This window comes from Hydractinia symbiolongicarpus, chromosome 14 (assembly GCF_029227915.1).
Source record: "Hydractinia symbiolongicarpus strain clone_291-10 chromosome 14, HSymV2.1, whole genome shotgun sequence".
Classification (NCBI taxonomy): Eukaryota; Metazoa; Cnidaria; class Hydrozoa; order Anthoathecata; family Hydractiniidae; genus Hydractinia; species Hydractinia symbiolongicarpus.
In genome coordinates this window covers 18,649,073-18,676,455 of record NC_079888.1, presented here as the reverse complement: position 1 = coordinate 18,676,455, position 27,383 = coordinate 18,649,073, and the positions used below count along the sequence as shown (strand labels likewise).

The window sequence follows — 27,383 nt, the reverse complement described above, 5'->3', positions numbered from 1 at the left end:
ATTCAATTTTACACCTTGCAAGCTTTGTTTTTCTATGTTTTGTATAAATTCTTACTGGGGAGGACTCCGTGCAATATATCGAAATGACTTATCCTTCTCGATTTAAATTTGATGTGTTCTAAATCGTATATAGTTTTGGAAATTTTGTGTAAGATTTAACGGGTAAGGGCTAGATGCAATATGTCAAAAAAACTTTTTGTTGTTGAATCAGAAGCACTCCCTACAACCATTCTTTTTTTTACAGTTTGTGAAGCTTTTGTGAGGAAAGAGTGTATGCAATATTATCGAAATAACTGATTTTTGTTGCAAACTGTTTTTCATTGGCATTTTGGATTAAAATATTGTTTTAGAGGGCATATGCAGTACATATATGTACCGAAATAATTAAATTTTGCAAACTTTGATTTTGTCGTTACCTCTCATTTTTTACATTTTGATTAAACTTTTGTGGGAGACCGCCGGTATGCGAAGGACCAAAATAAGAGATTTTAGTATTATTTAGAATTTGTATTTTGTGTTGCAAAATTGGTGCAAAAATTGACATAAAATGAACTTATATAAAGATTGATTGCTGTTGTTTAACATGACTCATTATGACTTATATATATATTTTATGAAAATTTGTGACAAAATACTATGTGAGATTTGAAATTTTGTTTATTTTATTGATGGTAAAACAGCATGCAAATTGCTAAAAGGACTTTATTAATTTTAGATTTAAACACCGTTATTTTGTTGGCATTCTGTCTAAAGTTTGGTGAGGAAGGACCGTATGCAATATATCAAATAATGTTTTATTGCATTATAATTTATCCTTGCAATCCCTTTTTAACACCTTAGATAAAAATTTCTACTTAGGCAAAATTTATTGTTTATTTTTCACATTTTGTGTCAACCTTTGGCAGGGTTTGCAATAAACTAACTGATTTTAACATATACAATGAGAGAGATTTGTCTTTGACATTGATCAGCTTTTTTGTATATATGTGGCGTTTTCAGTGATTTAAATTTTATGGCTGAGATGTATGTTGAAATGCTTTTAAAAACTTTTTTCCGAATAATTTTCGCATTTGTCAGATGGTCAGAGCAAGTAATTTTAGTAGATTTAGATTTTAAACGTCACATACATACTGCAGTTGTTGAAAACCTTTAATTTTTTTGGTCATTTATATAATAATGCAGATGGAAGATGCGCACTGCTGTATTGTTTGTTTTTTGATGGACATATATCTGCTACATAAATTAAATGGAATACAGTGGATTCTTCCACGGGAAACAGCTAGTCTTATATATTAATTCCCCTGCGTGAGTAAAAGTGTGAGTCCACGACACGGAAATCACGGGTCACTTTCTTATGACGTGGCTGTACGCTAAAATTTAACTAAAAAAAAGTAAGCCGCCAAATCAGAAAATAGGGGGTCCATTTGTCATTTATGCTACAGGGCGGTTCTCGGTCGTTATGGTTAAAATAATTTAATTTTACCCCCGGTTTACCATGTGCGCGCTGTATCTCACGGAAACAAGTTGTTTATCAACTGAAAAAAGAAAACCGAAGCGAAAAAGGTTGTCTGTTTTTCAAATTAAGCCTGAAAAAGTTAGTTCAAACAAAGCATGCCAATGTTTATGTATATGAGGTTAGCTTATAGCTTATATGTTTTTATATATTCTCCATTTTTGTGTTCTGGGACCGAGGTTGTATCGCATTCGAATATGAATGTAATTCGGATCTAATATGTAAAAAACAAACTGTTGTTGTCGAACGAAGTTAAAAATGTTGTTGTTAGAAATATTTTTTAAAACGATCACAAAAAGAATTGATTGGAAATGCATCAGACAATTGTAGCTATAAATTTTAAATTCGCTCTCTTTGGGATGAAGCGAATTTAGTAATCGAAGAAAAAAACTGATTGGACTTTTACTCAGCCTAGCTAGCTAGCTTGCAACCTACTGAAAAAGCGAAAGAAAAGGTGTGTTCTCTAAATTATTTGATAGAGAAATGAATTTAGGTGTACAACGATTTTTAGCCGTTTCTTTGAGCTAAATTTTTCCTTAAATATTAAGTTTGTTGTTGTGTCTTGAGCCGGAAAATATTTTCTCTAAGCACTTATTTTGTAAGAATATACTCTGAACAATGGGTCAGAAATTTAGAATATCCTAAGAATATGTCTAAGCTTGATAGTTTGTTTTAAGTATGAACATTTGTATGACGCATAAAATTGATTAGGATATCAAACGAACTGAACTTTTTTGTGTCAAAGCAATGGGCCGTTAGATATAGTAAAATTGCCATTAGCTAGCTACACTAATCTTATAAAAACAGCGTGCATAGCCTAGAGAAGAATTTACATAAACTGTAAAAAGTAATTTTTTCCGTTGTTACTGTTTTTAACACTGTGATTCAGTGTTGCTGTCGTTATAAAAAACCTTAAATCAATGTTTACATCTGTTACGATCGTTTGAAATATATTCGATTCTTAAATTCGAAAGCGCTGCATTGTTATCTTCTTTGATTTTATGCGTGATTTTCTTGATTATAAGTTTGGGTCTGTAAGGCAAACTGTTCTTTTAATATTTTGGATTGAAATATTTCGGTAGATATACAATATACCAAATGATTCAAGCTGTTACATTTCTCTTTTATGTGTTTTCAACTATTAATTTCTTATATTTTGAGTATAACTTTGGAAGGTTTGCTGTATGCAATAGACTGAATAAGCTGATTTTGTATGACTTAAGGAAAAATGTTTGAATTTTTTTTAATGTTTGGTATCCTTTCTTTCCTTGCATTACTTCTGGAATGGCAAAGCAAGTATATCTTTTAGCGTATTTCGCTTTTTATGTAACGGTTGTTAGACGCCTTTGATTTTTATGGACATTTTCCATTTTTATTTCATAATTTTTTTTTTTATTTTTGTTGTTGCACATGCTTATATTTTTAGACGTTTTGTTTCAGCGTTATAAACATAGAATAATACAGATTGTGAGCAACCTCGATCCCAGGGCTTTTTTCTCTTTTTGCCATCCCGTTATAAAAGAGACAAAGGTTGAAATTGAGTTTTAAAAATTCAAATCACTGCGTTGTATGTTTTTGTTTGGTATCCCTTACATCGGTTTAATGAGAGATTCAGTGGATTCTTCCACGGGAATTTGGCTAGTAATCAATAATGCTTTTTCATTTTAATCTTTGTAAACTTAAAGTATTTACTGACATATGAAAATATTTCACATTTTTCTTGGTGGCTTTCTCCTTTGTTTAGCCTTGGCTATCGGGAAAGTCTCCTTCCTAATTGCTAATTTACTCTTTTAGTAATGTAAATTGTCATTTCTTAGGTAAATAAATGTTTACTTACTTACTTACTTACTTACTTACTTATTGCATTCTTTACTAGACTTATACTTTAACCCCTCGGTCGAAACTTATTTATTTTATTAGAAAAAAAAATTCCCCAGCTTTATGTGCAAAAATATCAGTCCTATTTCTTTACCCTGATTTTAAATGATTTTTTTGCTATCAAAATTTTGAGAATCTCAATAACTCTGTTGGTATACCTTGCGTGTAGCAAACGTGCTCCACAATTTCGCTTCGCAAAAATTTACACGACTGCCTATAACAGCTTTCTAAAAACCCGATTCGACTCAACTAACTTGCAAAAAGAAGTAAACGCACAATACACTGCGTATCAAATCAACTTAAAGACTTTGATAGCCTCCCTTGATAGCCTTTCAATAGCCTCTGTCCAATTCTTTGAAAGTGCGAAAAAAGAAGAATGTGCTTGAAAAGTGTATTAACATTGATCAACTTTTATCTCCACATTCTACACCCTGTTTCTCTAAAAATTCAACCTTATTTCAAGCTCTTCAATTGCCCCTTTCTGTTATTTACTCCCGGGGAATTCTTCCTACTCTTTCTTTTTTCCCCGAAGATTTGGCACATTCATGTTTGAGATTGGTTTTACACTAAAGTTGAAAATTATATTTGCATTCATAATAATGATTGAAGTTACGATTTTCAGAGAACACTCAAATTGCAATAGCACCTAGTTCTGAAAAATTGAAGCAGTACCATGCTACCATGGCACCACTGCTAGACCTGCCCCCCTGATTCTTCTATTAAATTTATTTAAACTGCTATAAAAACCTATCTCAAACAGGTGTCTGACACAAAACATGCGGCTTCGAAACGATCATGGTTGCTAAATGATTCGAAATTACTTTTAGCAATTTTGGTAATTTACTCTGCCTAAGAAATTGTATTACCTCGTATAGCAGCCACAAAACTGAAGGACAGGAAGCAATGGGAGAAACTGATACGTCAACGACAGCAGTTTATTGATATAAATTTTATATACACTTCTATTACTATAAAAAGCAGCCTAAAAGTCATAATATCGAGGCTAACTTCATTAATATTCAAGTACGACAACTTACATTTGTTACAGCAAGTATCCTAAAAAATATGGGTAACAATTGTATGAGTGAAAAATCTTCAGCGACTGCTCTCTGTATGACGTAGAAAGGGGGTGTATTAATTAAGCCAGAAACGACTATGCCAACACGATAGAATAATACACACTTTGCGTTAGGAATGGTGTTTTGTTAAGGAGAGAGGAAACGTGCAACAAATTATTAAGGAAATTCTTTTTCTGCATCGTTACCTGTTGTGTCAAGACTTCGGGTAAGAGATTGAAATTTCGTTAAAACATCATTCAGCAATTTTTGAAGCTTGTCGTCTTTCTTACCATGTGACTTCTTTTTACTTTTTGAACCATTCTTACCAGTTTTCTTGCCTTTTTTTGTAAAAGAAATAAATGAAAAACAATAAAATAATATTATTACTGCATACGACTTTCTCGCTTTTTTATTACAACTTAATTAATATAGTTTTTCTGCCATTCTTAGTAGGGTGGCCCTGACAAAGACTTCTGTGGCAAGCTCCAAACACCACAACTGGAATTGAAATTTTACTCAGATATTATAAGTACTCATTACCCGTTTTTCTGCTCCTTGTTGTTTGATGATAAGTTACTGAAAGAGTTGTGGTCGGTTCGGTCTCTGGAAAAGGCGTGGTCGCTTCTGTCTCTGGAAAAGGCGTGGTCGCTTCTGTTTCTGGAAGAGGTGTTGTTGCTTCTGTCTCTGGAAGAGGTGTTGTTGCTTCTGTCTCTGGAAGAGGTGTTGTTGCTTCTGTCTCTGGAAAAGGCGTGGTCGCTTCTGTCTCTGGAAAAGGCGTGGTCGCTTCTGTCTCTGGAAGAGGTGTTGTTGCTTCTGTCTCTGGAAGAGGTGTTGTTGCTTCTGTCTCTGGAAAAGGCGTGTTCGGTTCGGTCTCTGGAAGGGTTGTTGTTGGATGACCGTAGTATTTCTTTAATTGAGAAACATCTTCTAGTGACAGGCCTATCCTTTGACCAACATTTCCATTGTAAAACTTCTTCAATTTCAGTGTTGGTAACTTGCCGTCCTTTGAGAATTCATTTAGCTTGTAGTGCATAACAGAACCATAGTCGTAAGGCTAAAAAGTAAAAAATGGATTTATTTAGATCAGGACACTAAATAATTGATATTATTCATAATTTTTATTATTTTTAAGTTCGTTCTTTTTGGCATATAAACTTACAGAATTCATCTGCACAACGTCGTTCCAGGTCATTTTATCAAAATTTCTTATAAAATCTAAAAAAAACAAAATAATTCTAGAACACAAGCTATTCTTTAGTACGTTTAGGAATTGACTAGAGTACATGCAGCCAAATATCATTTAAATAGACTAACCAGGTGCTATATTATCCTGGAGAATTTCCACATATTCATCTCTGTCAGGTCGTGATTGCTCGTGATAAAATCCAAGAGCATGCATCATCTCGTGAGCAGTCACACCTAATGTTTTGGAATATGCAAATGTATCAATGACTCTTTACTAATACAAAGCGTTCCTTCCTGAACATGTAATGTTCGAGTTGGGAAATAAAGTTACCTTGACTGTCACATTCGTCACCAATGTATATTTCCTGAGTCCCACCAATTTTGCCAAGATAACTTGCACATCTGGAACACATGTACAAAAATATTAAGTGTTGTCAAGTGACTTGAGTTTTCCAAATTTTCCCAAATAGAGAAATGAAATCGAAAAGGCGTTAGATTTTCACCTAGGTAGTTAAGACTAACCCTGCATTTTCTGGTGACTGAAATGATATGAAATCGGCTTCGTTCGTACGCTGTATCCATTGTATCACTGGTGTTAAGCTATTCATGTAGTTGATAGCCTGAATAATTTTTGTTCTCTTTGTGGATGTTACTAAAATGTTACAAAAATAGGTCAGAATACGCAATATGGGCAGAAGGGAATTTATCTGCTAGGGTTCTGATTTCTTACTTGTGCTATGGAAAACGTACGGGATGTTTGCAACACCATTTACTGATGGCCATCTTTTGACATTGCCTTTACCAACATCTCTTTTATGACCATTTGGTTCAAGAATGTCAGTTTTTATATCTAGCCGAAGGAAAGATGTGAAGGGGAAGTTAAATTGAAGTTTTTAACAAGCAAGAATGTCTTTCGAGTTATGTATCCACACACTTACGCCGTGCTAAATTAATTTCAACTTCTCCTGCTGGATTTGACTGGTCTAAAAAATTTAAACCTAAAGTTATTCCTACTATTGCGTCAAATTTATAAACATAACAAAAATAAAAACATTAAATTATAGTTAATGTGCACTTTTTTAAAATGCAAGAGGAGGTTAAGCGAATATTAGAAATAAATTACCTTCTGAATTTTTAATTTCTTTCTGATGACTGATAAGTTCATCCACATCATCTTCAAGTTGCTTAATCAAAGATTGGAGATCGTCTAGACATAACAATTACTTTAGTGCCTGGTGGCGTAATTTTTTTTATATTTAGCACATCGTATTTTATTGTCTTCACCAGCCAGTTAGTAAGAAGAAAGAAAAAAAACTAAAACACACTTTTGAGCGCTGTGAAATGCACATAGAAAATCCAAGTTTTAAACTAGTAAAGGAATGAGCTATTTCACTTCATTTTTTATTGGTATATTTTGATGGCGTTCGATTTTTATTTTTTTACTTAAAAATATGTTTTCTGCATTGGCATGTAGGATTTCGCCTTTTATCCTAAATGCTTACCAATGTCCTTTGTGACTTATCAGGCTACCAGGTACCAAATGGCTCCTAAACCGTTTATCCGGTCGCTACGTTGGAAAACAGCTACCTTGGTTGTTTGTATGAACCTTACAGCGTTCAATCGATACGATTGCTGTTCATATGTAGCGAGCAGGAGAAACGGTTTTTAAGAAATTACAGTTGGAAGCTGTTTTTCGGTTTATCACGGAATTATTTTCATTCATTGGGACGTTATCTGAAGGCTAGCAGTTTCTATTTTGTAAGATTTAAAAGAACATAAGTATTAAGCACAATAGATATGGAAACTTCGAAAAATAAACAAACATGCTGCAAAACAAATACATTCAAATTTTACCGAGTTTTAGAAAAATCAAGACTTGAACTTTTGCTATTTCTGTTCTGGTTTCAAGTTTAATTGTTACCACTCACACTTAATAGTCAATATTTAAAGGCTGCGCGGGCTTGACCACGGCAGGCGAATTTATTTTTCTGGTAAATATAAAACAAAAATTTCAAAACATTCTGTTTTGGAAGATTCTCGCGTCATTGTGGCAGCATATTTATTTGTCCCGATTTGCTGTAAAAATTAAGATTAACTTTAATTTACAGCTTTGTTCTTCTAATCACGCGTTCTCTTTTTGACTCCATTTGTTTTGACATTAGTAACTCTATTAAAAATGAATGAATGAGCAATCCTAAAAAAGTGAATAAAAACATTACAAATTCCTGCCCTGATTTAAAAAATGCGGAAATTAGTGGGCATAACGTAGTGAAGCCCATTCGACTTTTAAAGATCTACTTAGGCTCTTTTTAAATGTGTCATGTTATCAGCCCATTTGTTAGGGCAGTGCTATACGTAACTCTAGCGGTATATAGTCGGTACTTGCAGTACCATTTTGCATGACAGAAAGACGCATATGGGTATTATAATATAGACGTCGTTAGCCCGTCAAAAAATCCACGGGGTCGCCCGTCCTTTAAATTAACCCGTCGCAACAAAGTAAACAAAAATATATCACATTTGGTATTGGTGCGCATTTTAAAAATTTCGTGTTTCCGTTACGGGATGCGGTTTTCGCGGACACGCAGACAAAATACGGCTATCATTAAAGAGATAGTTACAGTCTAAGGGGATAAAGAGTCAGCTGTTAGGGTAGAATTCCAAAAGATGTTAAAACTTTCTGTTTCTTATTTCCCGACTTACCTCCTTTTATAAATTTAATAGCTTTTTTAGCGTTAATTTAAAGTCTTGCCATTCTCTTCTTTTTAACATGGAAAAGTTAACTTTCATATATCAATATATCAGAAAATAATGAAGGACAGTCACCTTGCCTTCTGTCAATCACTCGCGCTTCAACAAAAATAACCGCAAATATCAAACAGGGTTGCCCAAACCACATCTTCCGTGTCTTTCTAAAAAAAGAACAAGCAATAATATACAGTTGATGAAGGCGATTGAATCATAGTTATAAAAAAATCTACTAACAGAACAACTTCTTACCTATTTGGAGTATAAACAGTGCAAGGTAAAATAAGGAAGAGAAACGAAACAGCTGTCAACAAACGTTCTTATTCGCAAATACTTTGAAACTATTCTCAAGTTTAGCAAGCTGTACGTCTCTTTACATTTTTATCATGTTATCCAAAATACACATGAGGGTTTTTATTATTTATAAATATAAAAGACTTGCCGCAATTAAAATTCCCAAATGAATGCGCGTTGTAATTAAAACACCACGGTTTTCTGTGACATGACTGCGATAAATTATCTAAAAATATTGGTGACTTAAGTTTACCCCGGGTAAATTCTTCCCCAGCTACTCCCTGGCTAACACGTTTTCTTCGATCAACTTTAAACAGACTTCTGAAAACCTTACTACCGACCTAGCTGTTATTAAAGTAAGAAAACAACTAACAAACCTATTTAACATAACGCGCGCCATTATTATTTCGCTCTAGAGTGGAGGGCTGGATTCTAAGAAAGGGTGCCCGATAAACTTTTTTCCTTGTACTAGAGACCTATTTGTTGTAATTCATTTTCACATAACGATATCGAAAAGTATAGATTGTAAAACTGAAGGAAAATACTGACTTTTCTCACTAAAGTGTGTTAAAGCATGCAGCAAAGAGAAATAAATCGACGAGACCCTTATGGAGGTTATCGGAAGGGGGTTTACAATTCGGCAACTTGTAAAACAATTATTTACTTACAATTTTAATATCACAAATGTTTAATGTATTGGAGAGAAAATTCAAAACAAAATTAAATGCAAACAAAAAACCTCTTCTTTAACATGCTTGCTATAACTCCTAAAACAATGTTTATATAAGACTAAAACTTGGTTACTTTCAATATTCTTCTGTTTGGCAACATTTCAAAAAAAAACGCAATCGAAATCCTGTTGCTATGAAAAAGTGTTGCGAAACGTGAGAACAAAAAAAAATCTTAATTTCAAAAAGATTTTTTTTACTCACATTTTGTATATTCTTAATATGATATCAAAAAAACCCCAGGGTAAAGGGTTAAAGTGTTTTAAATTAGACATGTTGTTCTCTGTCAGTAGTTAGGACGGATAAAATTATTGCCTTTTCGTCAACAAAGACTTTTAAACAAAGAAACAGTAACACGGAGGGATTTTCACATGCAACATGTCACATTTAGACCATGTTCACATTATACTGAGTAGCTTTCATGCCGTTATAAAAAACATATCGGATAGGCCTTCTGTTCACACTATCGAGGCTTTTTTGCAGCATGATTTTTATACCGGATAGATGTCACGACGCAACGATTCAAAGAGTGATATGTTATGTATCGGATAGGTTTTCATAACGCAACGTTTTATAATTTGAACAGCTATACGGTATGATTTCTATGTTCAAATACTTTCTTTTTCATTTTGAACGCGCGTATGTGTGGGAAACAAGGTATAGCTGTTTTATCAAAACATCAATTACTACAGATCTTCAACGCATTGCAAAATCTCTGGAGTTGCTTGATCGTAATTCATCATAGACTAATCAACAGTATTTTGAATAACATAAGAAGAAGTCAACTTCTTTCTTGGGTCTTATTATGAACCCGTCTTACTTAGTATTATTTCTTTACATAACCAGTTTTCTCTTTACAATCAATGCTTCATATGATATTCATCATATGATAAAAAAGCACTTTGTAGAAGAGCAAGTTACCGTCACTTTGAGCCAAATATGCCCACAAAAATACAGGAAATACACTTCCCCGTTGATGTTATTTGGATAGATTTTCTGAATTTAAATTGTGATGCCAGGAATGATTCAGTCAAAAAATTGTAATGTGAACACACGTGAACGACACATGTCGACATGCAACGATTCTTTTCACACTATACCGGATAGATTTTCTGAGCAAGTGTATATAAAGTCATAACTTGCAGTTGATTCTTTAATATTTTTAATACACGTTTTTAGCCAAAAATCTCAGTTGCGGGGCAATTCGGCAAGCCTGACTGAATTACCATACTAACGTTACGCAAGGTTATACCAGCTGACGCAAATATGAAACGTTGGGTTGATAAGGCAGGATAGATTAAAAAGCAGTAGCTACAGTGTGTATACCATCTTAATCAAAGATAAGTAACATAATTCGTCGGATATTTTAAGATGAAAAAATAAAGACAATATTTCAATCTAAAAACACGTTACGCAGTATACTTTCGCAACCGAAAGACAAAATAGAGAGTCAATGTAATACTATCTTTAAAATCCTGTGTGAAGATTTTGATGCTGTTTATGTCGGTGAAACGAAACGAATGTTTAAACAATGTGTACAAAGGCACAAAATAGCTTATGCAACACAGAAACTGACAAAAATGAGATTGCATACCATAGCTAGAAGAATGATCATATTAATGACTAGGATAAAAAAAGATCGTTCGTAGACCGAGAGTCCGGTTGGACAGCAAGAAAAGTGAAAAGAAACCGTATATAGTATATATAGAAATACTTATGTGAAGAGTACTTCTTGTCAACTTTCAGAAACATGGTTACCCGTACTTCAGAAAACGAATATTTAGAAAAAGCGTTAAAAGGTTCGAGACAAACGCACTTTTAGAAAACGTAACGTAACATAAAGCGAACTTTTAGAAAACGTAACGTAACATAAAGCGCACTTTTAGAAAACGTAACGTCACAGAAATCGCACTTTTAGAAAACGTAGCGTAGCATAAAGCGAGCTTTTAGAAAACGAAACGCCACAGAAAACGCACTTTTAGAAAACGTAACGTCACAGAAAGCGCACTTTTAGAAAACGGAACGTAAAATAAAGCGAACTTTTAGAAAACAAAACGCCACAGAAAACGCACTTTTAGAAAACGGAATGTCACAGAAAGCGAACTTTTAGAAAACAGAACGTCCCAGAAAGCGCACTTTTAGAAAACGTAACGTCACAGAAATCGCACTTTTAGAAAACGTAGCGTAGCATAAAGCGAGCTTTTAGAAAACGAAACGCCACAGAAAACGCACTTTTAGAAAACGTAACGTCACAGAAAGCGCACTTTTAGAAAACGGAACGTAAAATAAAGCGAACTTTTAGAAAACAAAACACCACAGAAAACGCACTTTTAGAAAACGGAATGTCACAGAAAGCGAACTTTTAGAAAACAGAACGTCCCAGCTTGTTTATTTTTTACTTAGTTCTAAGTTTTTGTTATTGCTTTTTTTACCTGTTACCTCTGTTGTGTTGCAACGTAATGTATGTGACCTTGTCCTTTTGAAGGATGGTTCAAAATTGTTCAAAAAATCACGTCAATAGTTATCAATCATGTTATTTTTTAAGAAGAGGTTAAATGGGGGCTTTAAATGCACTAAGACCCCTTCTGGAGGACTCTTTTTGATAGAAGTACCAATAGGAATGAAAAGGTTATCAAGGGTAAACAATTTCAGTAACAATAATAGTATAGTCATTTTGTCATTTTTAACAAATACAATAAACAGCCGTTTACATACAACTAAAACACAAATAAAGAATATAATTGTAGAAAGCGTGTCTTGTTATTTGTAAGGACCACAAGGCTGCTCAAGCGTCGTTCGCACTAGGGTTGTTAGTGAATTTAACTAGTTGCTTTTTAACGAAAAACTTTTGATAAACACGACTTCAACGATTTAACCTCAAATAAGAAAACGTTTCTTGATAACCAAATCAAAATATTTTATTGACACGTCGTAGATTTGTAGTTCAGTTAACAGATTGACGATAGACACTTAAAGTTGCAAGTAGTTATTCAATAAGCTAGATAAATGTTTATGGAAAATTCCAAAAAATGATTGCATCGGAAAAATTCAAAAATATGAACACAATTTCCTTTTAATAATAATATTATTGAAAATAAATCAATCAGCAACATTGTTGACGAATTTATCTAAAAAAACAAAAATGAAATACAATTATAGCTAAAAGGTTTCTGTGTAGTAGGCAAGCATATACTATTGAAAAAAGGAATGTCAATATAATGAATTTTTTGTGAAGTATTGAACGAAACAAGATATTTTTCTTGATTCATTTATTTATTAAGCAGTGCAAAAAATTGACAGCCAAATATGGATTGGAATCTACTTTCTTGAAGTTCAAATTTAATTTGCAATGGGTAAAATAGCCACAGGCATTTGCACTAATCCAACCGCGTAAACAAAATCGTTAAAATTGTATTACCGCCGCCAAATTCGTAGAAATCATTTTGTTTCTTTGTTTATCCAAGCTTTACCAAAGTGTCGCGTACTGTTTGGAGTTTAGATTGAATATCCATCAATCTTTCTTTTAACACCTCTCTTTTTGGTTCTAAAATATTGTACCATCAATGCAATATGTATGACAAGTTTGAAAATTTTATTACGAATAAAAATATTCTGAAAAACAAAAAGTTACACTGCTGAAAGATTTCCAATTTTAGACCATAGCATAAATTTGTTACTGTCGCCTAAAAAAGTTATCTCGTGTCTCCGTCGCATAATTTAATTGAGAGATGTAAACGTATTAATTTCGTACCAGCATTATATGATTCTGTATCTTTACTTTGAACAGGACAGGCATCAGTGGTTAGTTTGAAATTGTCAATATCGACTGTGTCACCTCCCTTCATTGTTTTGATTCTTGCCTAAATACCGTATTTCAAATAACAATAATATTTCTACATTTCTTCAACAGGACGTGATGATATTATCAAAGTTAATTTTCTCCAAGGAATTAGTGTATAGAGCACTCTCCGTTTGTCGCAATGTTTTGATTTTGCGTTGCGGGCAACGCACATGCTCACACATTCATTAAGTAAAAAAAAATGCAAACGACAGACTACAGATTATAAACGATTTAACTACCTGAAAAGATGTTGCACACTTGGAATGGAACTCGACATGGTGTGTGTTAAAGGTGTTAGTCGGTGTCAAATCAACAGTAGCATTCACGCATTGGTAATCAGACGTTTTGACACAACGTGCGTACAAGGAAACTTCCACCGATGTAATTGGTGGTGTTTGTACCCCACGTCGTCGATACGAAAAAGAAACGCAGTACTTCTTATCGCTGCATTCCCTCCGCGAGCATGTACAGTTTAATGCTGGGAGATTTGATCTTATGACAAACGCAGTTAAGCTGACAAATCCATTTCTAGATCTTCTCCTGACACAAGTTCTTCTTCTTCCCAACCATCCACGCGAAGATCTGGAATACTCTACACATCTCGAGGAGGGTGAGTAAGTTAGGTACCCTAAAGAAAAAATCCCTGTTAGGCTCTAACCTTTAAGGACCCCTCAACGATTTGAGAAAGATTTAAAAGCTACTATATCGTTATATCTATGCGTTAAATAAATTAGAATTATGATGATTTATGCGTTGCATAAATCAGCATAATTATAATTGCAGCAACTTGTGAAAGTGTTTGCACAATTGCACAAACTCTTTGCATTTTGTGATTTGACTTTACATGTTTACATTGATAACCTTGGTTCTAGAAAGCGTATGTCTTAAATAAATTGTGAATTTTAATTATTTTTTTTCCTAGTACGAGAAAATGACACACTTACGGTTATTTCGATCATTAACTATCCTAAACTGATTGTATCTGCATCCATATTTTCTTCTTTCGTAATCACAACCTAAATTCAATAACACTTTAAAATTTGTTCGCTTTAAGAAACAGCTTTCAATTTATATAAATAATTTGTGTACTTCCTAAAAGTATTCCAGTTGAGGGGGCAGTTGGTCCCGTCGTGGTGGAAGTTGTGGTCGGTGTTGTTGTAGTTGTTGTCGTTGTAGTGGGTGTCGTTGTGGTTGTTGTCGGTGTTGTTGTAGTTGTTGATGGTGTTGTCGTTGTCGTAGTAGTTGGCGTTGTTATGGTTGTGGTTGTAGTTGTCGGCGTTGTTGTCGTTGTCGTTGATGTTGTCGTAGTTGTTGTTGTCGGTGTTGTAGTTGTGGTTGTAGTTGTCGGCGTTGTCGGTGTTGACGTTGTCGTTGTAGTTGGTGTTGTCGTGGTTGTTGTCGGTGTTGTTGTAGTTGTGGTTGTAGTTGTCGGCGCTGTTGTCGTTGTTGTCGGTGTTGTCGTAGTTGTGGTTGTTTCTTCTGGACAGCCATAAAGTCTATTTATTTGAAGTATGTCGGTTGGTGATGGACCATTTCTTTGTCCAATGGTAACCCCACTTTGCAATGGTGTTATGGTATCTTGTCCATTAGCTGAGAAAAATGTGCGGCCATAGTGCATGACGGAACCGTAATCATATGGCTGAAGTAGAAAATAAAACAGGTAAATACTTAAAATAGCGCGGCTAAGTCGTTTCAATTTATTATTTTAGAAATAAGAATATACATCTATAAAAATTTCATTTAGTTTTTTTTTATCTTATAACATAATAGAGAAGTCTTTGGAGTGTTCCACTTCGAAACCAACAAGCTTACTTAAAAACCTAGTTTCCTAGCTTGGATAAAACCACGACCTTTCATTATTATCGTATTTCGTGTGTCTCGCTACTGTGGTTACTATTTTGTGTAACAAGCAAACGTATATATTGTTATAAGAATATCTCTCATTTTAGTTTTGTTCATATTGGTGGTAAGTTTCATTTCTTTAAGCAAATTTAAATATAACCTAACTAGATCACTTAACGATAGCGTGTGTTTCGCAACACCGACTACATAAGATGTCGAATTGTTATGTGACCCAGTTGTTAAGTTTAGACGTAAAATGTCATCAACACGAGCAATTTCTTTAAGTATTTTTATTGTTAAATTTTAGAAAGTGCTTTGAAGTAGTCGGAAATAATTTAACTTTACTGTATAAACCTAACACCAACTCATTGTTTTTCACAACTCTAAAAATGATGCATCATAGGGTTAAACCTTATAATATTGTTCCATTTAGTAACTTTCCCTTATATTCTATTGAAGTTTTAGTTTGGGAGTTCCTATAGCAACGGTGTTGCTAAGTGTAGTTCCTGACAAGTTCTTTTTTAGTATTGTTTTTACTAGCATTCTGCATTATTCTGATAAATTAAGGGCAGCTTAACGCACAGCTGCAAAATAACACGTGTTTGCAAAAAAAAAGACGCCATGACAAAATTATTTATGTCAGAAAATTTATATCCGTCCAATTGTTTTCTTTTATTTCATACCATATTCTAAGTTGCATTAACGTCATGCAAAAGTTATTTTAAGTCGGTAAACAATTCACCACGCACCTTCATGTTAATTTTCACTTAAACGTTCTGTTTTAAATAGAGTTAAGACAAAAGAGAAATCCAGAAATTTTAAAAAACATCGCAGAATTACAAGTAGCGGTTAACATCTTAGGTTGAGAGCATATGGTTTTAAATTAGATTGTAAAATTATAAATATTCTTGCTAGTTTTCCTTATATTTTGGAGTGTTCGTAGGATTGATAAGCCGAAGTCCAGTTAATATATTGCTATTTTCTTACAGCATTTTTTCAACAATTAAGTGCTTTGAAAGACACTGAGAAACGTGCTCATTCCATGCTCATTATTCGCTGTATGAATAACAATTGGACAGGTCATGCTGAGTCAAAGATACAATAGAGGCGCTAATTGTGCTAAAAAGCCATCATAAAAAGCCAAGTCATTTTAAAATATGTAGTTTATGGGAAAGAATTATTGACCGACAATATTTATAGGTAAATTTGAAATGATCAAATAGTTTTAGATCGACGTCGCACATGCTGTTGAGCCATGAATGAACAGGAGGTCAGAGAAAATTTCTTCATCCGATACTGTAACAATCCAAGCATTTTACTTTCACCCGTTTTAAGCGTTTTCATGTAGCGAAAGACAAGAGAGAATCCCCTTAAACTAATTAATGTCATGCAATTTTTTTAACACTGTCTTCCAATGACATACTAAAGTTTGTGTATAATATTGTGCCAATAAAACATCTTTATAACCTTCAAGCTGTTTTATCTTCCACCCCTTTCTCTCTGCCTCCTCTGACTTTCCACGCTCCAAACATACCGACTGGACCTGGTTTAATGGGATAGGTAGTCTGCAAAAAACACAGAAAAAATAAAAGTGATCGCTGCTACTTACTGTGTTAAAGGATTGCGTGTTCAGTTGTACAAAATTGTTTTCTCTGCCTATAGTAAAAGAAAAAAGATTTAATGTATAAAACAAGTGCGTCTGTCATTAATTGCATTAGGAGCTTATCAAATGGTTAGAGTTTTTCTCGCACGAAATATAGTCCATATTTTTATTTTTTATTGACAAATAAGTGCGATTTTTACTTATTTTTCAATTCTACAGTGCAAAGCTCTGATTTTTCTTTATGATTGGTTGAAATAGCGTGCAAAAAGCTGAAAATTTTTTTCTTGATTGGTTAAGAATTGGTTTGTTTTTTAGTTCTCGATATTTTACTCGCCCAAAGGCTCGCGAAATATGTAAACGAAAACATAAAAAGCCCAAAAAAATATTTCCGATATTTCTCTCTGCAATGTATGATAACTGCTACGTATGCCAATTAACAACTGCAGGAACTTGCCATTACTTATATTACTGTAACGGTTGAAACTGTAATACGCTTTTGTGATTTTCAAAGTCTAATTCTCTTTTTATCATGAAGTGTGGTTGTTGCACATTTATCGCTTGTCCAAGATGGAGCAAGAGAATGTGTACCTTTTGAGTACAGTTGTCAACATTATTGTGCCATAGGAATATGACTAACCAAAATAGTTGTTGTCCTTACAAGGTACTGCTTAATGTGGTTTGACTTGTCATTTTTCAACCCAAATTTCTACCAACAGATTCATGACTTATTGATATGGTGTTTTTCCAGTAATATGGACTGGGTACAGTGATGGGTATAGTTAGACTTAAAATTTGACTAGAAGAATTATGGTTAAATACTTTCAGCTACATTGCCTGTGCTTTTTGCAAATCAAGGTATTTTAGAAAGACATTGTTTGATGTTTGATCGCCTGTCTTTTCTTAGTAACGATTTTTGTTTATTAGTATTGAGAAATTTGCAGGACCTTTTATAACTTGAAAAGAAATGACATCTGGATATTGAGATATTCAACCATGGATTGTTAAAACGTACTGGGGGACATAATTAATACATGACCTAGAAAGATGGTGATCTGGTTAATGTGGTCAGTGAGAAAGAAAACACGATAGCAAGCTACACATTACTCTACCAAAGTCTAAAATAAACAGCTTATCTGTTAATTTCTAGCAACCAAGTATGCGTTTTTACTATAGATGTAAAGTAATTAGAAAGATTTGATTCTAAGCTCAAGTAGATTACCATTTCTTGACGTTTTAAACCACTACAAATAGCTACTTCATGATTTCTGGAAATTTCTTTGCTCAAAACTTTTGTGATGTATTTTGCAGAACTGATTTTTAGTTCAAAAAATGCGAAGCTATTATAAACAAAGCAAAGCACGTAGAAATAATAACTTCCGACTTCTCGCTACTTTTATTGATTGAGAACAAACTGCCTTATACGTTCTAAAACAATTTTATGCAGTATGATTATCGTGATGTTCTGTTAAAATTAAGGAGCTGCCTGTTGCATTTTTTTTGGTTTATTATGTGCAGATAAACAATATCTTTACCTGCCATTATATTTTCAGAGTTTATTGTAACAAATGAATCTCTATCACTTCTCTGATGTTCATGAAAAAAACCCATAGCATGCATCATTTCATGCAACACAGTACCTAAAAGAGATATTTTATGTACACTAAACATCTTAAACACTTTATGAATTATAAATTTATTTTGATGTAGAAATTATATTCAAATACAGTAGCTGTCTAAGGAAACCAATAATTTTTCATGTTTGTTTGTTTGCTTGTTTAATGCCTCTTAAGTAAAATCCTACAGCATAATCTTGCCTTAAGTAATATTTTACTGGCACTTTTTCATACAATAAAGATTTGCGAATTTAAAAATGTAGCAACAAAATATTCCGAAGTTACAATACTTGGTAAAGGAGTATTATGAACCAAGGAGTAAAAAAACTTGAAGGTTGTGAATTGACGTTTTCTATTTGTTGTACCACCAGTCATAATTTTTGATGTTTCATAATAAATTGGTTTGGCCACAATTTACTAGATTCTTAGCATTAGAAAAATGCCAAGGTAAAAGATGGTTAATACCGTCATTATTTAGCACACATCCATCTGCTAAATTGATCGGCTGCGGTTGTTGATTAGTTACTTTACCAACAAAACTTGAGCATCTAGATAAAGAAATTAATCTTATAATGTCATATCCACTACTTTGGTAAAACAAAAGGCGAAATTGCGAAATGAAATCTTAGAATTTGCAAAAAATAATGCAGTACTGACAACAGCTTCTAATTCACTTCAGCAATCAAGGTGAAAAAAGAAATGTAGAAACATGAGCTTGTTGAGAATGTCAAAGAATGAACAATTGATTGAAATTCCCTTAACAGATATACATTGCAAAAGGAGACGATCCTTCAAAATTACGAAATAAAGAAAAATTCTTCAATTTAAAAAAAAAAAAGAATTGATTACATTTGTTTTAGCGAAGAACTGTTTTCTTAAAAAGTGTTGCAAAAAACTTACCCAGTGGAGTCCTGAAACACAACGTATTCTGCCTCAGTTGTTCGTGGTCTCCATGCGTTCGCATTACATCTAATTAGATTATTCATTTGACCAATGAAACTCAGAAGTCTTGTGTGCTTTAATGATCCAGGAATAACTTAATGAAAATTAGAACATGTAAAAGGGTTTGTGCAAGAAACAAACTTACTAAACCAATCTTCGTCGTGAGTTTAACAATGCCGGAAAAACCTTCGTACTTTTTATATTCTTTGTACTTCGAAAACTAAAAACGTTCTTGGGAGAAAATAAAAGCAGCAATCCTATATCTTAATGGTACTAATTTTCGCAGTAGATGTTTTTGCGGGTTTTAAAAAATTGGATTTTTTTAGGTATTTGGAAATGTTGTGACGTACTTCAAGAAGAACAGCATTTTCTCAATTAATTATTTACACAAGTACACTTTCAATACACCTTTGTTATTACTTTGCCATTAGAGCTCAAATTTCTTTTTTATGCAAGCGAACTAAGCTGTTTTTCACTCTGAAAAAGGTTTTTTATTGGGTTTTTTTCTCCAATACATAATTTTGCGGATTTGAACAAAATTTGCGATAAAGGCGAAAAATTTTTGCGAAAGTACCTACCTTTAATTTAATTTCTAGAGTAATTTTAATCAATGCTCTTATATGCAAAGCATTTTATGTCATATTGTCTCTAACCCTAACGAACATAAAAGTAATCCTTACATTCCTTTATAGGGCGTTTCTATGAAAAAGCTTTTTAGGCGAATGCGATATTTCTTAGAAAGAATTTTATAGTATACAAGCAGACTTTTGGATGGTAAATTATCCGTTCCTTTTCTTTTGTATAGATATCTCTTGTTAAAAGAGATTTTGCTCATTGTTTTCTTGTTCAAAAAATTGTTCTCTGACGACCTTGTCAATCTTTATTTTAAATATAATTGAGGTAGAACTATAATTGTTGAAAGTCTGGGTTGTAACAAAACTTGTCTTACTTGAAGCGTCAATCGTGTAAGGTATGATTAATTCATCAAAAGCGTTTTTTGGCCATGGTGTAATGTTTACGCCGACAGCTCTCTTCCGTTCATCGTCACTTGTTTCATCATCGTCATCGTTGTCACCATTAAACTTTTGTTCCTTGTGGTGATAACCTTAAATGTAGGTACAAATTGAAATGATAAAGTTATAGTAACACAGAAAATTACCAACCCCTGTCATATGCAATATATAACATACTTTCTATACTTGCAGACATTTTGCACGCTCATTTTGGAAGGTTTGACTAAGCAAAAAAATCGCATAATGCTAAAAAACACAACAGAGCGTGATTTGCATCGCATCAACGTTTATTTTCATTTAAGCCATCCAAAGCAGTCCAGCCAATCATAAACAAGGAAATATAATAAACATTAAAATTTTATATTTAAGTATTTCTTCGATGCTTACCATTTCGCATGTTAATCCAGTATTCAGTTTTCATGTTATCATGAGCATTTTCAGAATCTAAACATAGAGATGAAAACAACAAATAGAACAGATGGAAACACAGAAACAGCATTTGATCAATACAGTAGCAGTAGCTAAATTTTAATCTATTTGGTGTTGTTATTATATTACAAGGCTAGTTTATTATCTGCAGCTTGATGATTTTCGTGCATGGTTTTGCATGACCCGTTTTTGGCCGACAGACAGACAACGGTTTTTATTATTACGCTTGATGGTCAATGTTGTAATGCGGAAAATTTAAAATCTTATATTTTTTGTTTTATTGATTACAATTAACACAATATTGATAAATTCAACATGATCTTTACATAATATTGCTTTTAATCTTGCGCAATTTGCACGCTTTTTGCACCAGTGCGATAAAATACGCCCATCAAGATTTGCCTCATCTTTGCGAATTTCCATGTTATTACAGCTCCAATGAGTAATGCATTTTAATGTAGGTATACATATTTTGAAAGAGATTGTATTTTAATCTTATTAGTATAAAACAACAGCAATAAACATAAATGGAACTATATTCATTTTACCGTCCAATTATAGCTACAAGAGTTTTGAAAACAACTTAAAAGCCTTAAAATCGGATTATTGTCTATAGGAGTAAGTAAGTAAATAATGTGGACGAATTAAATCCTTCTTGAAAAGTGCACATTGCAATTAACATTCCCAATGTTTTAATGCTTTGCTGATGTGATCAATCGGGTAACAAAACATGAAAAACAGGGTGCTACCTGTGTTAGTTAGCAATGGGCGTTATTTATTTATATATTTGATATATATTTATATATTTATAAATAAAGCCGTAGTTTAGAAGCTACAGGGGTAAGGCATTTATTCCCCCGTTCCTCCCACGACCTTAACCAGCTTACTCAAACCGCAACTTAGGTTAAATTTGATACAAATATATTCACAACTTGAAGAGGGTTAATTATCAAACTTCAACATACCTTTCGATGTAATATCATTATTTATCTCCTTCACTTCATCCTGAATACTGTGCAACAAACTGCTAAGATCATCTAGAAAACAATTAAAATATATCGTTCAGATACGTGTATGATAACTACAAAGCTATATAGCGTGCTTGTTTATGTCTTTGACTACGTTAACTACAATGCATTGCGGAAAATATATTACGAGAACAGTGAATTGCTTTTTTCATACAGGCCAAGGCGACATTTTTGATGGTTTGTCGTCACTTGTAAAACACAAAACTGGCACTTTTTCCTATAGTATGATATTCTCACCAAATTGTTGGCGATACAGTCTCTAAAAACGGCATTGCCAGTTACTGGAGTTGTTCTTTTTTTAACACAAGTTATTGTATTTTTTTCCTTATAGGTATTTAGGCAAAGAATAAAGTCTTAAAATCAGGAAAAAAGCATTATCTATCTAAATCATATTTAAAAACGTACTGGGAAATATTTGCTTATTGTTTTGATCGACTTGTGGTATAAATGGATATGTATATATACATCCCACGAATGATCACAGTAGTCCACCTTTTTTTTATTTTTTGATTTCTTCGCGCATAAGAATTCATCATCAGGTACAGAATGTTTTCTTGAAGTCATTTATTATACTGTTATATAATCTCTACTTTGCAAATATTATATTTATATGACTAACAACTTCTTATTCCTAGTAAATTCCAATTATTGTTATACTAATTTATTTTGATAGACTGTAAAAGGAAATCCTATGACACATATGTCAATTTTGGTTTTTATTTTTATTTATTCCTATAAGAACAAAATGAAAATATCATATCATGAAAATCAATCAATTTGGCAGTTTTAACTCTTCCTCTGAAAGAATTAACGTGCAATCCCCCCCCGCAATCTATATTATAATGCCCGTATACGTCCGTCCGTCCGTCCGTCCGTCGCAACCTGATAAAAAATAGCACTTCTTAGAGCCTCGCAGATAGCTCCTTACTTGTTAATTGATTAGCTAGATCTAAAGTTCGACTGTAGGGACATTGATGATATCAATTAAAAATTGAACTTCTTTCATCAGATTTCATTCGTGAAGTACTCCATACGAAATTATGAGTCAACATGTTTCTTAATCACAAGATAGAGAAGAGGGAGGGAGAATTTTCGTTTTAGTAATTAGGAGTATTTGAAAGCCCAATCGGTGAAGTGTTCTACAAACAACAAGCTCAACAAACAAAAAAGTCGAACGTTTTTTCCATTTCTTTTTTTTTGCAATTTTGAGTCTTATCAATTTGAAATAATATGTAAATAGAATAACATTTTTAAAATCTAATCAAAACTATATAAAATGGTGCATTTAAAAAACTGGATTTGCCGATTTATATGTAATTTTTATAAACACTAAGTTTTATGACTGAACACCTAACACCAATTATCTAACAGTTCTATTTTGGAATTGCCAAAAATCAGGTCTTTAACTAACTGCTCAAAACTATTACCGAAAATGTGAACCGCCAAACGTTAGGACTTTTTTGCCTTTCTCGACCTATAGATGGAATCATGCTGTAGGACACAGCGACAAAGGACAACAGTAGAATCTCGAAACTTGGTAACTAGAAACCACTTAAGGTGAGCTTATCAATTGTATATACATTGACTACTATTGATATTATGTGATTTAAATTGACGTAGGCAAGTTGCCATAGTGCAAAATTTGAATTATCAATTGATTAGTGTTTTACACATGATGCCTTTTTTCATGCTGATAGTACGTAAATGTTTCCTTTTTATATAATTTCTTTTCAATATGTAAAACTTTATCGTCTTCGTCACTAGTATTCATTGTCTCTTTCATTAACAATCCTATTGTCCATATTTATGAAACATCAAAGCTTGGAACGAAAGATGCCTACAAAAGCCTTATTTACCACTTACTGTAATTTTTCTGCTTAGAATGAATGGATGTCCTTTGCCAATTCAACGAAGGTAAAATTTAATTAGCTAGATTGTACGATTTGATTACCAATTGTTTTTTCCTCATTACACATAATTTTTAATCTAGTTTTACCGGATGTAAACAACTTAACAGCCATTTAAAGGCGCATAACAACAAATGCCAACCTACATGTATCACGAAACTATAAATCGTCATTGTTTAAAAAAAGGGAATATCCCCCGCTTAAATCGAGATATTAAGGTATTAAAGAAGGCGACGTTGGGAGTATTAATTAAAGGCGTTAGTCAATTATATATTGAGTTATGCCACTTTGATTTTTTTTGCAAAATGGCCATTATTTTTTTGTCATTATTTATCAGACATACCCTGTTTAATTCCTATTGGTGCGACGACAGTACTGCTAATCGGTCTGCTACTATCATTTATGTACGACAGGCTATGATGGGTGCTTTAATCCGCTGATAATGAATTGTTTTTTTTCTGAACTAGATTGTAACAAAAGTATCAATTTTCTATGAATCTCATAACATATAATGCATTTTCGTTTCTTTTTATTAAAATTAGAAACAAACTTATAAAAGATAAACAATACACTGGCTGTAAAATTGCACTGGCTGTAAAATTGCACTGGCTGTAAAATTGCACTGGCTTGCCTTATCTCAAAAAGGGGGTGGCATATCTAGAATGCTCACAAAAACAACATCGTTAATATAATTATAACTTTGTACAGTATAATTAGTAGTACTAATAGTGCACTTTCTTATGTCATGGAAAGTCCCGTAGTCTACTAAAAACATACGAAAACTGATAAAAGCACTAAGACTTTTTTTTATTCGTCCATTTGTTCACAGACGTGTCATGCTTAAGTTCTTTACTTTTCTGCTGGAAACAGCATAAATATTTCAAATTTAGACCAGACTAGAATTTTCAAATTTTATTTGGTCTCTGCATTTTTGGGGTATATAACCCTGTGTTGCAAGAAAAGACATTGAAATGTAATACTATTTTTTATCCTTTTTTTTTTAGATCTGTTTAGCAGTACAAATCCTTTTGTTTGAAAATTTCAAACTTAATTTGTACAACGGGAGTCCATGAAGTTGATTTTCATATATTCTAGTCTTCAAAATACTATATTATTCACCTAGTTGTCCCAAAAACCATTCAGCTTTATATTTTTTAATTATTAGGGAGCTAACAAAATCTTGAACTTTTTAAAATTATATACTTATAATATTTCAGCAAAAACAGCTTTGTACATGAAGGTATTTTATTTCACCGTGCCACATTCTTACATAGACAAACAAATTTCCCTTGTAAATGATATAACGTAAAAAATGATTTAAAATGTCTCTTACTTCATGACTGTTGGTGCAATTGGATCAATAATATCCTACCTTGCTGCATGTCTTTTTCCAGTTCATCATAAATCGTCTTAGCCTTGATTTGCCAAGCTACGAGGCACGTTGCCAAAAACACTGCAGCTATTTTCATATTGGCTTTATTCTCTTTTATTTTTCTAGAACAAAATTAATAATAATAATAACAATAATATTAATAACATGTAATATTGGACTTAAAAAAACATTCACTATTGTTAGGCAATTCATTATTTCCTAAGATGCAGGTAGTAGATTGTGATACAATGCGATACATTGATCTTTCTCCAAACTAAAAATACCTGGCATTTACATTCTAACGAGATAAATGCTACGGTCACACAAAATAGTGTGGCAGGCCAATTCTAGCTACGTGCAATGAGTGGAATACACAAAGTACACCAAACATGGTAAAATGTCAAAGGTGATGTTAAACTAGCGATGTCAACTATGTAACGTAATACTCGACTTCACTTCCTTTGCTGCATCATTGACTGTGTTATGCGAATACAGAAGCACACCTTTATACTCTTCTATTGATTTCACTACCTTTTGTTTGTCCTTATCAAAAGATTTAGGAAAGTAGATAAGACTTATTTGCAGAAAACTCCATCGTACGTGTTTTAATTTTTTTTATCACTAAGAATGAAGTGGTTATCAGTAGTTTGTTGCGCAGAAGTTTTTTCAAAAGTCAGTTATTCTTTTTTTTTCTTCTTCTTTGAAATAAAATTGAAAGTTACAAAATTCTAGGTCACGAAGAATATATTTGGTCATTGCAAAATGAGCCATAGGTGTTTATTCTGATTTGAGGGAGTTGCATAAGCTATGGCCAAATAAGGCAGTGAGATATGACTTTAAAGTGGGATGTAATTTTAATAGATTTTGTTGATAGTAACATATTTACTTTTAAAAAACACGTTCGTCATCAACCAATTTAGTTAACAACTGGATCATTTCAAAAAAGCATTGTACCAGCATTTAATCTGATACAATACCCTTGTGCGATATAGTAAAATGTAATACAAAGTGAGTGGGGGGACATATAAAACATTGTTTGTGATTAAATCGTGCTAACTCATCGTCATGAATTTTTTCTATTTTCTAAGTAATTATAAATTGAGCAACCATATTTTTTTGACGCACTTACATATTTTTTTAAAAGCATCATCTTATCAGCCACAGCAGGTTTAAATGTTTTAAAGAACAGAACAATTTGTCACGAACAAAAATACAGGAACTTAAGAAACATCACGTAAAAATTGTGTGATGCTTATAAAAAAGCGTATAATCAGATTTTTTGAAAATCTAAACGCCGGTTTTTATACAGCAGCATTTTGCGCCCTGTTGTAAAAAAACACCATGACTTTTGTTCTACGCATGCGCATTATCAGAATACATTCGCTGACCTCACGCTTTTGTATGAGCTTGGGCAATTATAAAAAAGTTGAATGGGCTTAACTTCTCTCGAGCAACATTTGGAAGTTTAACTTAACAGCCAATCAAAGCCTATATCTACTCAAATCATGTGTATATTTTTATTAGATTTTCTGCAACGACGTGCTCAATTGTTTTGAAATTCTGCCGAGAATCGAATGGAGGCAATGCTAAATAAAAAAGAATACGTATTAACCCTTGTGGTGCGAATCCCGCATTTAGACGGTATAGCCACGGGCGTTTTACAGGCCCGCACAGCTGCGTCACAAGCAATTGCAACAGACTGGTTTGCTCAGATCTGGTAGTAAGACAAAACAGTGCCCTTTGAAAGGAAAGTCGGAGTCTAAAAGCGCTTTGTTGTGAAATTTCGGCCCTACAATATCAATACTTCATTCAAAAAATCTCTCCGCAAATTTTGTCAAGTCTAAGATTGTTGTTCATGTTACGGGCCACCAAAGCAGCGCAAATTTACCCAAACACGGTCACGGTCACGGTACACCTACTTAGCGTACTCCCAATGCAGTTGCTACACATCTAATGCTCGCAATCCGTTCTTAGGTTAAACTAAATTCAACTAAAGTCAACATGTCCGGGGGGCCTAGGGGGCAGTTTAGGTCTTTTTCTATCAAATAAGCCTGAAGTGAGCATCTAGTTCCTTTTTGCTCTTGAGTTATAATCAATTAAAGTATGAATAAAAGTTATGTCAAAATTGGGCTTTATGACAAATGGACCGTGCTACGAGGATTAAATAACTCATTGATAAACCACCATATACATTGTTTCTTCTGGACTTAAGTAAAAAACATTGAGCTGATTTTAGTAAAGGAAAAAATACACGAATTAGTGGATAAAAGTGAAAAAAAATCTTCATGCATTTAGGTCGAAGTATAATGACGACGCTGTTACGTATGTTTTACGATCTTGCATTATTGTTTACATCTGCGTCATATAAATCGCAGCTTTTTTACGACTG

General features: G+C 33.1%; 2 protein-coding genes across 3 annotated transcripts; both read right to left on the bottom strand.

Moving 5' to 3' along the window:
- Positions 1 to 4,394: 4,394 nt before the first annotated feature.
- LOC130625470 (zinc metalloproteinase nas-14-like) lies at positions 4,395 to 8,728 on the bottom strand. Of its 2 annotated transcripts, XM_057440573.1 has the most exons (13): positions 8,635 to 8,728; positions 8,461 to 8,546; positions 6,758 to 6,841; positions 6,573 to 6,617; positions 6,365 to 6,484; positions 6,157 to 6,286; positions 5,966 to 6,036; positions 5,764 to 5,868; positions 5,609 to 5,664; positions 5,129 to 5,503; positions 4,990 to 5,047; positions 4,656 to 4,787; positions 4,395 to 4,447 (listed from the first exon to the last, which is right to left on the bottom strand). In XM_057440573.1, the coding sequence occupies exons 2-13, from the start codon at positions 8,531 to 8,533 to the stop codon at positions 4,434 to 4,436; spliced, it is 1,263 nt and encodes a 420-aa protein (XP_057296556.1). In that variant the 5' UTR covers positions 8,534 to 8,546; positions 8,635 to 8,728; the 3' UTR covers positions 4,395 to 4,433. The 2 variants fall into 2 exon arrangements, with proteins under 2 accessions (XP_057296556.1, XP_057296555.1); XM_057440572.1 differs by having other exon boundaries at positions 4,990 to 5,503.
- A 3,328-nt stretch (positions 8,729 to 12,056) lies between these two features.
- On the bottom strand, positions 12,057 to 25,133 carry LOC130625767 (zinc metalloproteinase nas-32-like). Its single transcript, XM_057440870.1, has 15 exons — positions 24,995 to 25,133; positions 21,653 to 21,724; positions 20,646 to 20,702; positions 20,195 to 20,350; positions 19,204 to 19,339; positions 18,769 to 18,851; positions 18,223 to 18,327; positions 16,697 to 16,743; positions 14,705 to 14,884; positions 14,335 to 14,572; positions 14,190 to 14,261; positions 13,485 to 13,873; positions 13,156 to 13,264; positions 12,823 to 12,948; positions 12,057 to 12,532 (listed from the first exon to the last, which is right to left on the bottom strand). The coding sequence occupies exons 1-14, from the start codon at positions 25,089 to 25,091 to the stop codon at positions 12,860 to 12,862; spliced, it is 1,830 nt and encodes a 609-aa protein (XP_057296853.1). The 5' UTR covers positions 25,092 to 25,133; the 3' UTR covers positions 12,057 to 12,532; positions 12,823 to 12,859.
- Between the last annotated feature and the right edge of the window lie 2,250 nt (positions 25,134 to 27,383).

What these genes read in the sequence shown, in the direction of transcription:
- LOC130625470 (XM_057440572.1), bottom strand. Translation starts at nt 8,533, where the DNA reads ATGTGGTTTGGGCAACCCTGTTTGATATTTGCGGTTATTTTTGTTGAA. An exon ending in CAGTCACCAGAAAATGCAGG is followed by an intron (nt 6,037 to 6,156) that starts GTTAGTCTTAAC and finishes CATGTGTTCCAG; the next exon opens with ATGTGCAAGTTATCTTGGCA. An exon ending in TGACGAATGTGACAGTCAAG is followed by an intron (nt 5,869 to 5,965) that starts GTAACTTTATTT and finishes CCAAAACATTAG; the next exon opens with GTGTGACTGCTCACGAGATG.
- LOC130625767 (XM_057440870.1), bottom strand. Translation starts at nt 25,091, where the DNA reads ATGAAAATAGCTGCAGTGTTTTTGGCAACGTGCCTCGTAGCTTGGCAA. An exon ending in ATGTGTGCTAAATAATGACG is followed by an intron (nt 18,328 to 18,768) that starts GTATTAACCATC and finishes TATCTCTTTTAG; the next exon opens with GTACTGTGTTGCATGAAATG. An exon ending in AGTGTGCAACATCTTTTCAG is followed by an intron (nt 13,265 to 13,484) that starts GTAGTTAAATCG and finishes TACGGTATTTAG; the next exon opens with GCAAGAATCAAAACAATGAA.